The 13276-nt window shown below is 47.3% G+C and overlaps 1 protein-coding gene across 1 annotated transcript in view; it reads left to right on the top strand.

Moving 5' to 3' along the window:
• Nucleotides 1-13276, top strand: part of LIN54 (lin-54 DREAM MuvB core complex component) — a 157353-nt gene that overhangs the window by 76563 nt on the left and 67514 nt on the right. The window contains exon 6 of the mRNA XM_063919931.1: nt 9236-9446. Coding sequence (XP_063776001.1) covers nt 9236-9446 — 211 coding nt within the window. The remainder of the gene's footprint in view (nt 1-9235; nt 9447-13276) is intronic.

Genomic DNA, 13276 nt, shown 5'->3' with positions numbered 1-13276 from the left:
TGTGCCTCTAGGGGCACCGTGAGATCTCAACATAGTGTTGGGATTCCTTAAAATCATATTGGTTTGAACCGCTCAAATCTGTGGATTTGAAATATCTCACATGGAAAGTGACCATGCTGTTGACCAATATCTCACATGGAAAGTGACCATGTTGTTAGTCCTGGCCTCGGCCAGGCGATTGTCAAAAAGAATGGGCGGTTTTGTTTTACAAAAGCCCATATTAGAATTTTCCATTTGAACAGGGCAGAACTGGGACTCGTCTCCAGTTTCTTCCTAAAGGGGTGTCAGCGTTGTCACCTGAAACAACCTATTGTGGTGCCTGCGGCTACTGGGGACTTGGAGGACTCCAAGTTACTAGACGTTGTCAGGGCCCTAAAAATATATATATATATATATATATATATATATATATAGTTAGGACGGCTGGAGTCAGAAAGTCTGACTTGCTGTTTATATTGTATGCACCCAACAAGCTGGGTGCTCCTGCTTCTAAGCAGTCTATTGCACGCTAGATTTGTAGTACAATTCAGCTTGCACATTCTGTGGCAGGCCTGCCACAGCCGAAATATGTAGATGCCCATTCCACAAGGAAGGTGGCCTCATCCTGGGCGGCTGCCCGAGGAGTCTCGGCATTATAACTTTGCCGAGCAGCTACGTGGTCAGGGGAGAACACGTTTGTAAAATTTTACAAATTTGATACTCTGGCTAAAGAGGACCTGGAGTTCTCTCATTCGGTGCTGCAGAGTCATCCGCACTCTCCCGCCCGTTTGGGAGCTTTGGTATAATCCCCATGGTCCTGACGGAGTCCCCAGCATCCACTAGGACGTTAGAGAAAATAAGAATTTACTTACCGATAATTCTATTTCTCGTAGTCCGTAGTGGATGCTGGGCGCCCATCCCAAGTGCGGATTGTCTGCAATGCTTGTACATAGTTATTGTTACAAAAATCGGGTTATTACTATTGTTGTGAGCCATTTTTTCAGAGGCTACTTCGTTTTGTTATCATACTGTTAACTGGGTTCAGATCACAAGTTGTACGGTGTGATTGGTGTGGCTGGTATGAGTCTTACCCGGGATTCAAGATCCTTCCTTGTTGTGTACGCTCGTCCGGGCACAGTACCTAACTGAGGCTTGGAGGAGGGTCATAGGGGAAGGAGCCAGTACACACCATGTGACCTAAAAAGCTTTTTAGATGTGCCCTGTCTCCTGCGGAGCCCGCTATTCCCCATGGTCCTGACGGAGTCCCCAGCATCCACTACGGACTACGAGAAATAGAATTATCGGTAAGTAAATTCTTATTTTCTCCTAGTCCATAAGGGATATTGGGCACCCGCCTCTGCACGGTGATTTTCTGCAGGTTCTCTGTTAGGGTTACCTGTTCAGCCGTTGCTGTTTATGTTGCTGGCCCAGTTATGTTCTGGTGTGCTGGTATAAATCTCACCACATTTCTCGTTATGTTCCTTCTCTCAAGTATGTAATTTCTCCTTCGGGCACTGTTTACCTATAACTGCCCCTGTGTGGGGGGGGGGAGGAATAGAGGGGAGGAGCCAGCACACCCAGTGGAAGAAATTTCACTGGCTCCTTTGGACCCCGTCTATACCCATCGTACTAATGTGTCCGCAATATCCCTTATGGACTACGAGAAAAGGATTTACCGGTAGGTATTTAAAATCCTATTTTTTTTTTAATACCAATCTTATACATCTTAATTGTCATTATTTAATGTGCCCTACATTACAAATGAGTGCACTGCATGAATTTTGCCTATGTTTCTAAGGCATGTATGTCAATTAACTCTCAGATTTGTATTTATTTTTTAGAAAGACCCATCTGTTCAGTGGGGTGGTATTTAGGTTGCCGACTGTTTGGAATCCCGGTGCACAGTATACCGGCGACGGAATCCCGACACCCGGCATACCGACACCTTTTCTTCCTCTTGGGGGTCCACGACCCCCCTGGAGGGAGAATAGATAGCGTGGCGCGCCACTGTGGCCGCAGCGTGGCGAGCGCAGCGAGCCTGCAAGGGGCTCATTTGTGCTCGCCCAGCTGTCGGTATGCCAGCGGTCGGGATTCCGCCGCCGGTATGCTGGCCGCCGGGAGCCTGGCCGCTGGCATACTACACCCCAGCAGTGTATAGAGAGCTGATTACTTTCTTTGGCTCAGACCCCAAACCAGATCTATACATGCATTGCGTAATAAATCAAAACTTACCCCATAAATATTAAAATTCCTCCGTCCAATAACTCTAGCGCTGAGGGATTATTCCTTAGTTGTTGACTGTTAAAGGGGTGAAAAGTAGAGATTAATTTCATGATTCATCTTTATTATGTAAGTGATTATTCATTCTGTTGGTAAGACTCAAGGAGGCAGATTCAGTATTGAATGACCTTGATTTTATGATTTCCTCAGTTGCTATTCCAATGCAATGAACTGGTGGCTTTTTCCTGTTGACTGGCAATGTTTTATGTGATGTGATTCAATGTAAATGAGTCCTTGTTTATACGTACACATTCTATATTTGTTAATTAAGCTCTGAGTAAAGCTGTGGTCCCCAAGCTTTTGACCTAGGGGTGCTGTGAAAAAATGCTGCTACTCTAGGGCGGCGTGATCCAAGAAAGTTTTAGAACCACTTGAGTAGAGAGGTTTTGCTGTAATGTTTCTTGTAGATAATATTTATGCCCACTAGAGCCTGTTATTAGAGGCGCCAGCTATTACATTATAACTTTTTTCTCCCTGCGCTATTTGATTAGAATGAAGCAATAGGACATGAATATACTTGATACACAACTCTATAACATTTATAGTTAATTTTCATTTCTGATGACTAGTCGCATATAAAAAACAATAAAATATAATAAAAAATACATATACAATATACGATAATTGCAAAGAGGTGGATCATATAATTCAAATCTAAAAAACATTATCCACAGTGGACGTCACTGCCAACTGTAATAAAGAAACTGTGTCCAAGTTCCTATAAATATAGATCTCATATACCTTTATAGGTATTGTTCTGTAAGTGAAACCAGCACTATTGTGCAGTGAAAAATAAATTGCTTTTTATCAGTGCAGGTATTTTACGTGTGTTACCAGCAAGGTAGTTAGTTCTGAGGGTGTAAGAGAGGTATCCTTTCAACCTCGGAGGATATAGTCTGGCACCGGGGCTCGGCACACCGCAGGTGCCTGTAGCAGAACGAGCTCCCGTCTCAAAGCCGCTGCATGTAGCATCCTCCGTCTCTCTGCAATCAACCTCTCAATACAGGTGCACACGTCCTCGCAATGAATGACTGCGGCAGGTAAAGGTCCGCCGAGTCCTCTATGACGCGTTTCGCTCCTAACTGGAGCTTCCTCATAGCTAGCTATTACATTGTCTATTAAAAATATACTTGCTAACCTAATATTGCAAAGTTGATTACTTTCTCTTACGTCCTAGAGGATGCTGGGGACTTCGAAAGGACCATGGGGGGGATAGACGGGCTCCGCAGGAGACATGGGCACGATAAAGAAACTTTAGAAGGGGTGTGCACTGGCTCCTCCCTCTATGCCCCTCCTCCAGACCTCAGTTAGATACTGTGCCCAGAGGAGACTGGGTGCACTGCAGGGGAGCTCTCCTGAGCTTCTCTGTAATAAAGAATTTTGTTAGGTTTTTTATTTTCAGGGAGTCCTGCTGGCAACAGGCTCCCTGCGCCGTGGGACTGAGGAAAGAGAAGCAGACCTACTTCAGTGATAGGCTCTGCTTCTTAGGCTACTGGACACCATTAGCTCCAGAGGGATCGGAACGCAGGTCTCACCCTTGCCGTTCGTCCCAGAGCCGCGCCGCCGTCCTCCTTGCAGAGCCGGAAGATTGAAGCCGGGTGAGTATACGAAGAAAGAAGACTTCACAGGCGGCAGAAGACTTTGGATATTCACTGAGGTAACGCGCGCGCCATTGCTCCCGCACACACACAAAGGCACAGATGGGTGCAGGGCGCAGGGGGAACGCTCTGGGCAGCAATAATCCTCTTGGCTGGCATAAAAGGTATATTCAGCTGTGGCATTATAATATACAATCCCCCGCCAGGTCTTTTTGTATTTTGAGCGGGACCGAAGCCCGCCGCTGAGGGGGCGGAGCTTGATCCCACAGCACTAACCAGCGCCATTTCCTCCACAGCACGCTGCTGAGAAGCTGGCTCCCCGGACTCTCCCCTGCTGAACACGGTGACAGAGGGCTTTGAAGGAGGGGGGCGGGGGCATATAATTTGGGCGCAGTCAATATATATACATATATAAAACAAAAAAAGCGCTGTATATAGCTGGGACTTGTGTTTCCAGGGTCATTGGCACTGGTTGTGTGCTGGCATACTCTCTCTCTCTGTCTCTCCAAAGGGCCTTGTTGGGGGAACTGTCTCCAGATTAGGGATTTCCCTGAGTGTGTGGGGTGTCGGTACGCGTGTGTCGGCATGTCTGAAGCGGAAGGCTCTTCTAGGGAGGAGGTGGAGCAAATGAGTGTGGTGTCTCCGTCGGCAACGCCGACACCTGATTGGTTGGATATGTGGAATGTTTTAAATGCAAATGTGGCTTTATTACACAAAAGGTTGGACAAAGCGGAGTCCTGGGGAAGTACAGGGAGTCAATTCCTGCCTTTCACTATGTCACAGGGCCCTTCTGGGTCTCAAAAGCGCCCACTATCCCAAGTAGCAGACACTGATACAGACACGGATTCTGACTCCAGTGTCCACTATGATGATGTAAGGTTGCACCCGAAATTGGCAAAAAGTATTAATTATATGATTATTGCTATAAAAGATGTGTTGCATATCACAGATGACCCCTCGGTCCCGGACACGAGGGTGCGCATGTATAAGGAAAAGAAACCTGAGGTTACTTTCCCCCCTTCACATGAGCTAAATGAGTTGTTTGAAAAGGCTTGGGAAACTCCAGACAAGAAACTGCAGATTCCCAAAAGGATTCTTATGGCGTATCCTTTCCCGGCTAAGGACAGGATACGGTGGGAATCCTCTCCCAGGGTGGACAAAGCGTTGACGCGCTTATCCAAAAAGGTGGCGCTGCCGTCTCAAGATACCGCAACCCTCAAGGATCCTGCTGATCGCAGGCAAGAGATTACGTTGAAGTCAATTTACACACATACTGGTACAAAACTCAGACCGGCGATAGTGTCGGTTTGGGTTTGTAGCGCTGTAGCAGCATGGACAGATACCTGGTCTGCTGAAATTGATACACTGGATAAGGATACCGTTTTATTGACCTGGGGTCATATTAAGGATGCTGTCCTATATATGAGAGATGCTCAGAGAGACGTTGGCCTACTGGGTTCCAGAGCCAACGCCATGGAGATTTCTGCTAGGCGAGCCCTGTGGACCCGACAATGGACGGGTGATGCCGACTCAAAGAAGCATATGGAGGTTTTGCCTTACAAGGGTGAGGAATTATTTGGGGAAGGTCTCACGGACCTGGTTTCCACGGCTACTGCAGGTAAATCCATTTTTTTACCTTATGTTTCCTCACAGCAAAAGAAAACGCCACATTATCAGATGCAATGCTTTCGGTCGCATAAATCCAAGAGAGTACGGGGATCTTCCTTTCTCGCCAGAGGTAAGGGCAGGGGGAAAAAGCTGACAACTACAGCTAGTTCCCAGGAACAGAAGTCCTCCCCGGCTTCTACAAAATCCACCGCATGACGCTGGGGCTCCGCTGAGGGAGTCCACCCCAGTGGGGGCAGGTCTTCGACTTTTCAGCCACGTCTGGATTCAATCACAGGTGGATCCCTGGGCAATAGACATTGTTTCCCAGGGTTACAAGTTGGAATTCGAATAGGTGCCTCCTTGCCGGTTTTTCAAATCGGCCCTCCCAGCTTCTTCCCCGGAGAGGGAAGTAGTTTTAAATGCAATTCAACAAGTGGTGGTCAAAGTTCCCCTGCTTCAACAGGGGACGGGGTACTACTCAACCGTGTTTGTGGTACCGAAACCGGACGGTTCGGTCAGACCCATTCTGAATTTAAAATCCTTAAACCTATACTTGAAAAGGTTCAAATTCAAGATGGAGTCGCTCAGAGCGGTCATCGCCAGCCTGGAGGTGGGGGACTATATGGTGTCTCTAAACATAAAGGATGCATACCTTCATGTCCCCATATATCCCCCTCATCAGGCGTTCCTGAGATTTGCTGTACAGGATTGTCATTACCAATTTCAGACGTTGCCGTTTGGGCTTTCCACGGCCCCGAGGATTTTCACCAAGGTAATGGCGGAAATGATGGTGCTCCTGCGCAAGCAGGGTGTCACAATTATCCCGTACTTGGACGATCTCCTAATAAAAGCAAGATCGAGAGAACAGTTGCTGAACAGTGTATCACTCTCCCTGAGGGTGTTGCAACAGCACGGCTGGATTCTCAATCTACCAAAGTCACAGTTGCTTCCAACGACCCGTTTGCCTTTCTTAGGCATGATTCTGGATACGGAACAAAAAAGGGTTTTTCTCCCGATGGAAAAGGCCCAGGAACTCCAGAACGTGGTCAGGGACCTGTTAAAGCCAAAAGGGTGTCGGTCCATCAATGCACTCGAGTTCTGGGAAAGATGGTGGCGTCTTACGAGGCCATTCCATTCGGCAGGTTCCATGCGAGGTCCTTTCAGTGGGACCTTCTGGACAAGTGGTCCGTGTCACATCTACATATTCATCAGATGATCAGCCTGTCCCCCAGGGCCAGGGTATCTCTCTTGTGGTGGCTGCAGAGTGCTCACCTTCTAGAGGGTCGCAGGTTTGGCATTCAGGACTGGGTTCTGGTGACCACGGACGCGAGGCTGGGGAGCAGTCACACAGGGAAGAAACTTCCAGGGTCTGTGGTCAATCCAGGAGGCTTGTCTACACATCAACGTACTGGAATTGAGGGCCATATACAACGGCCTACGTCAAGCGGAGAATTTTCTTCGCGACCTACCGGTTCTGATTCAGTCAGACAACGCCACGGCTGTGGCTCATGTAAACCGCCAAGGCGGAACAAGGAGCAGAGTGGCAATGGCGGAAGCCATCCAGAATTCTTCGCTGGGCGGAAAATCATGTAAGCGCTCTGATAGCAGTCTTCATTCCGGGAATGGACAACTGGGAAGCAGACTTCCTCAGCAGACACGATCTCCATCCAGGAGAGTGGGGACTTCATCAAGAAGTCTTTGCAGAGATTGCAAGTCAGTGGGGACTGCCTCAAATAGACATGATGGCGTCACGCCTCAACAGAAAGCTCCCGAGGTATTGTGCCAGGTCAAGGGACCCTCAGGCGGTAGCAGTGGACGCCCTGGTGACTCCGTGGGTGTTTCAGTCGGTCTATGTGTTCCCTCCTCTTCCTCTCATCTCAAAAATATTGAGAATCATAAGACGAAAAGGAGTACAGGCAATTCTCATTGTTCCAGATTGGCCTCGAAGGCCCTGGTATCCGGATCTGCAGGAAATGCTCACAGAAGATCCGTGGCCTCTTCCTCTCAGAGAGGACCTGTTGCAACAGGGGCCCTGTCTGTTCCAAGACTTACCGCGGCTGCGTTTGGCGGCATAGCGGTTGAACGCCGGATCCTAGCTGAAAAGGGCATTCCGGATGAGGTCATTCCTACTCTGATAGGGGCTAGAAAGGAGGTGACAGCGAAACATTATCACTGTATCTGGAGGAAGTATGTGTCTTGGTGTGAGACCAAGAATGCTCCCTCGGAAGAATTCCATCTGGGCTGTTTTCTCCACTTCCTACAGACTGGAGTGAATTTGGGCCTAAAATTAGGTTCCATTAAGGTACAGATTTCGGCCCGGTCTATTTTCTTTCAGAAGGAATTGGCTTCTCTACCGGAAGTCCAGACTTTTGTGAAGGGAGTGCTGCATATCCAGCCACCTTTTGTGCCCCCAGTGACACCATGGGACCTTAACGTGGTGTTACAGTTCCTTAAGTCTCATTGGTTTGAGCCTCTTCAAACCGTGGAATTAAAATATCTCACTTGGAAAGTGGTTATGTTGTTGGCCTTGGCGTCTGCAAGGCGAGTGTCTGAGTTGGCGGCTTTATCTCACAAAAGCCCCTATCTGATTTTCCATGTGGACAGAGCTGAGTTGCTAATTCGTCCTCAATTTTTGCCTAAGGTGGTTTCCTCTTTTCATATTAACCAACCTATTGTGGTGCCTGTGGCTACGGGAGATTTGGAGGATTCCAAATCCCTTGATGTAGTCAGGGCCTTAAAAATTTACGTAGCCAGGACGGCTCGAATTAGGAAAACAGAAGCTCTGTTTGTCCTGTATGCAGCCAACAAGGTTGGCGCTCCTGCTTCTAAGCAGTAACACGATTCAGCAGGCTCATTCTACGGCTGGGTTGCCGTTACCTAATTCGGTGAAGGCCCATTCCGCTAGGAAGGTGAGATCTTCTTGGGCGGCTCCCCGAGGCGTCTCGGCATTACAGCTTTGCCGAGCGGCGACTTGGTCGGGTTCAAACACTTTTGCTAAATTCTATAAGTTTGATACCCTGGCTGAGGAGGACCTCATGTTTGCTCAATCGGTGCTGCAGAGTCATCCGCACTCTCCCACCCGTTTGGGAGCTTTGGTATAATCCCCATGGTCCTTTCGGAGTCCCCAGCATCCTCTAGGAAGTAAGAGAAAATAAGATTTTAAACCTACCGGTAAATCTTTTTCTAGTTATTTGCTTGCATAAGGGTTATGTTGCAGTTTTGTTCAGTCTTTGACTGATGCTGGTCTGTTTCCTACTGTTGACTGGTTCGTATATTCCAGGTTATACGGTGTGGATGGTGTAGGCTGGTGTGAATCTTGCCCTTGGATTAACAAAAGCCTTTCCTCGTACTGTCCGTCTCCTCTGGGCACAGTTTCTCTAACTGAGGTCTGGGGGAGGGGCATAGAGGGAGGAGCCAGTGCACACCCATTCTAAAGTTTCTTTATAGTCCCATGTCTCCTGCGGAGCCCGTCTATCCCCCCCATGGTCCTTTCGGAATCCCCAGCATCCTCTACGGAGTAGGAGAAAAAGATTTACCGGTAGGTTTAAAATATTATTTTTTACATACTGTAGTGTTAAACTTTTTGATACTATGACAACAATTGACAAGTCTACAACATTATTAGTTGTTTGCGGGAGCTAAAATGATGCAACATATCAGTCTTTTCTGGTGACGAAAATGTATCCTGGCACTGGTTAGGAATCGCTGTTTGTCCATTTGTATTTTTTTTTTTAAATATATTTGAAGTTATTTTTTTTGTTCTTTTTCAGTCTATTAAACCAGGGGTTCAAACTATAACAGTTAGTGGTGTCAACACACCTCAGTTCAAAACAATCATACCCCTTGCAGCCGCTCCAAATGTGCAGCAGATCCAAGTTCCCGGGAGCAAATTTCATTACGTCCGACTCGTGACTGCTTCCACAGCAAGCAACACCACATCTTGTCAGAACCCCAGCACCAGCACACAGCCTCTCCAGCAAGGTATGTTTCTGCAACAAGTGTCAGTCTTGAATGCTATGGTATTATTCTTGCACCTTGGGTATATACCTCAAGTGATATGCAGTTATCGGGGTTCTGGGAAATTGACAGCTAGCTCATTGACTTGTGTAATGGGATCCAGTCAGGTTTAGGCCACGGCTGGAGGGCTAGGGTTAGGCTTCGACCCCAGGGGGGTTAGGTTTAGGCTGCGGAGAGGGAGGGTTAGGTTTAGGCTGCGGGAATGGGGGTGGGGAGTTAGGCTTGGGTATTCTGACTGCCGGCATACTAAATGCCTGCAAATCGAATCCAACCCTGTGTAGTATATTTTTTCTGTCACAAATGTGGGTGGTAATATTTGCTACTAACAAGGTGAGCATGGATTATGTTGAATTTGGATGACATACTTGCTGATACCCAGATTTTGTTGAATTCGGATGGCAATCTTGCTGATACCCAGTTTCATTGCCAAGAGCTACTTTGTAGCAGTTTCCCCTATTCCAAGCCATCGTAAAAACAAATTTGCATACATTTAAATCAATTAAGACTATAGAAAGTAGTCACATACACAAAAATTACCTGGGTAGACATGATATTGTAGGAATTTATGCTTAATATTCCGTTGTTCAGATGGGATCAAAAGGGTAAAAATGTTTATTGTAATTACCTGTGTAGCCGACATCATATCATTTAAGCTACAATAGATTGTGCTTAATATGCTATAATTATATGCTATAATTTATATAACACCCGTATTCCTGCAAAATTAAGTCTGAGTTTCACGTTAACTTAACTATACTCTTTGTAAAGGTACTTGACACTAGCTTATTTTTATGTATACACCACCACAAAATATAACCTCAATACTTAATTAAAAGTGCGTCCTGTAGCAGTTGCAACCATGTGTGTTGGGAGGGGGGACTTTTAAGTCATCCACCTCCCTCTTAATATTAAATGAGTTTCACGCTGTTATTAACAGTATACCTTTTCAAAATACAAGACTCTGTATGACCATTTGCTAAAAGAACTTGCAAGCTTGCTATTGCTGATAACTGTTTAAGTAGTATGGTTACTAAGCAGGTATTATGTTTGTCTTACCACAAACACTTAATCCAGAGCTCCCCAATCTGCAATACCTTTCCCTTTACAGTATACTTTCCATCCTGTTATTCCCCGTTTGATGTTAAATCCCTACCTCATTTATGAATAATACGTACTCCTATGTGAACAGTTTCTTATGTTAACACACCAGAAATGCCAAGATACAATGTGAAATGTTATATCCCCAGATATACCTTGATTACGATTTATTCAATTTGTTGAATATTTTATCTGGTTGTTAGTGTAATTTGTGGTGATAGATTCGGTATGATTTCCTGGCGGTCAGGAGTCAGACGCCGGAATCCAGACAGCAGCACATGGAGTGCGCTCGCCGCGCTTAAGACACGGTGGCTCGCTTCGCTGCCACACGATTATATTCCCCCTCGGTTGGTGGCGTGGACCCATCAACCGAGGGGGAATACCGAGCGTTTGTCTGGATTCAGACCATCTGTATTTCATCGGCTGTTGTGATTCCAGCATCGGTCTCCTGACTGCCGGGATCCCGACCATCGGGAAATTAACTGCAACCTGTGGATCCATTGTCCTCTTGCATTACTCTGATTAGTTTATTCCTATATAAATGTGGACATTTTATTTTAAACTTCCCTGATGGAGGGACCTGTGGTCCCAAAACATCCTGTGAACTCTGCTGAATAAATTTGCATCCTTATACAGGGCCATTTTCTGTATTGTTCTACTGTATCCACTGTTTTACAGTTTATTCTCTCTCTAGTCACTACTCTCCCAAAAACACAGTATGCCAACAGGGTTGGGCTCAATTTGCTGGCGTTCGGGATGCCGGCGGTCAGAATAGTGACCACAGTATCCCAATGTTCCGAATCCCAACGTGAAGGTAAGTATACATACCATCAAACTCCCGCAGCCAAAACCTAACCTCCCCCCTTTCCCCACAGGGCGCATTCTAATCCTAATACACACACAAACCCCCTTACCTCCAATCCCCCACACCCCCTCCAGTGTCGTTGTGTGCATCCCAAATAGTTTCGGGATTCTGGCATCGGTATTCTGACTGCCGGGTTATTGTCATCCGGGATCCTAACCGGATCTCTCCCAATGTTGTGTTACAAGCTCCAGTATTCTCTTTATTCTATTTTGCCAAATACGTTCCCCACCTAAAGTAGTCTAGTTCAGTGGTTCCCAACCTCGGTCCTCAATCCTCAAGTACCCCCAACAGTTCATGTTTTCCAGGTCACCCAGCAGTTGAACAGGAATATTCATTACTCACTGACACATTTTAAAAGCCCCTCAAGTGGAGCAAATTATTTAACTTGCAATCCTGTGAGGAGACCTGGAACCTGTTGGGGGTATTGAGGACCGAGGTTGGGAACCACTGGTCTAGTTCCTTCTTAAACTTGTTTTCTCTGACGTCCTAGTGGATGCTGGGAACTCCGTAAGGACTATGGGGAATAGACGGGCTCCGCAGGAGACTGGGCACTCTAAGAAAGAATTAGGACTACTGGTGTGCACTGGCTCCTCCCTCTATGCCCCTCCTCCAGACCTCAGTTAGAATCTGTGACCGGCTCGAGCTGGTTGCACACTAGGGGCTTTCCTGAGCTTCTAGTAAAAGTATTTATTAGGTTTTTTTTTATTTTCAGTGAGATCTGCTGGCAACAGACTCACTGCTACGAGGGACTTAGGGGAGAGAAACGAACCTACCTGCTTGCAGCTAGCTTGGGCTTCTAGGCTACTGGACACCATTAGCTCCAGAGGGATCGAACACAGGCCCAGCCTCGGTCGTCCGGTACCGGAGCCGCGCCGTCGTCCCCCTTGCAGAGCCAGAAGCAAGAAGATCGTCCAGGAAATCGACGGCTGAAGACTCCGGTCTTCATTAAGGTAGCGCACAGCACTGCAGCTGTGCGCCATTGCTCCCCATGCACACCTCACACTCCGGTCACTGATGGGTGCAGAGCTCTGGGGGGGGGGGGGGGGGGGGGGGGGGGGGGGGGCGCCCTGGGCTGCAATAAGATTACTTCACATTGGCAAAAAATACACATAATATAGTCATTAAGACTATATATGTGTAAAATCCCCTGCCATATATCCATAAAAAAAGCGGGAGAAGTCCGCCGTGAAGGGGGCGGGGCTATCTCCCTCAGCACACTGGCGCCATTTCCTCTCACAGCTCAGCTGGAAGGACGCTACCCAGGCTCTCCCCTGCAGTTTCCAGGCTCAATAGGGTAAAAAAGAGAGGGGGGGCACTAAATTTAGGCGCAAAACTGTATTGTATAGCTGCTATAGGGAAAATCACTTTGTGTAGTGTAAATCCCTGTTTATATAGCGCTGTGGTGTGTGCTGGCATACTCTCTCTGTCTCCCCAAAGGACTTTGTGGGGTCCTGTCCTCAGTCAGAGCATTCCCTGTGTGTGTGCGGTGTGTCGGTACGGCTGTGTCGACATGTTTAATGAGGAGACTTATGTGGAGGCGGAGCAGGTGCCGATAAATGTGATGTCACCCCCTGCGGGGTCGACACCAGAGTGGATGGATATGTGGAAGGTATTAACCGACAGTGTCAACTCCTTACATAAAAGGTTCGATGACATAACAGCTGTGGGACAGCCGGCTTCTCAGCCAGTGCCTGCCCAGGCGTCTCAAAGGCCATCAGGGGCTCAAAAACGCCCGCTACCTCAGATGGCAGACACAGATGTCGACACGGAGTCTGACTCCAGTGTCGACGACGACGAGACTAATGTACATTCCACTAGGGCCATCCGTTGC

Source organism: Pseudophryne corroboree, chromosome 1 (genome assembly GCF_028390025.1).
Source record: "Pseudophryne corroboree isolate aPseCor3 chromosome 1, aPseCor3.hap2, whole genome shotgun sequence".
NCBI classification, from domain to species: Eukaryota; Metazoa; Chordata; class Amphibia; order Anura; family Myobatrachidae; genus Pseudophryne; species Pseudophryne corroboree.
This window is presented reverse-complemented; position numbering and strand designations above follow the sequence as displayed.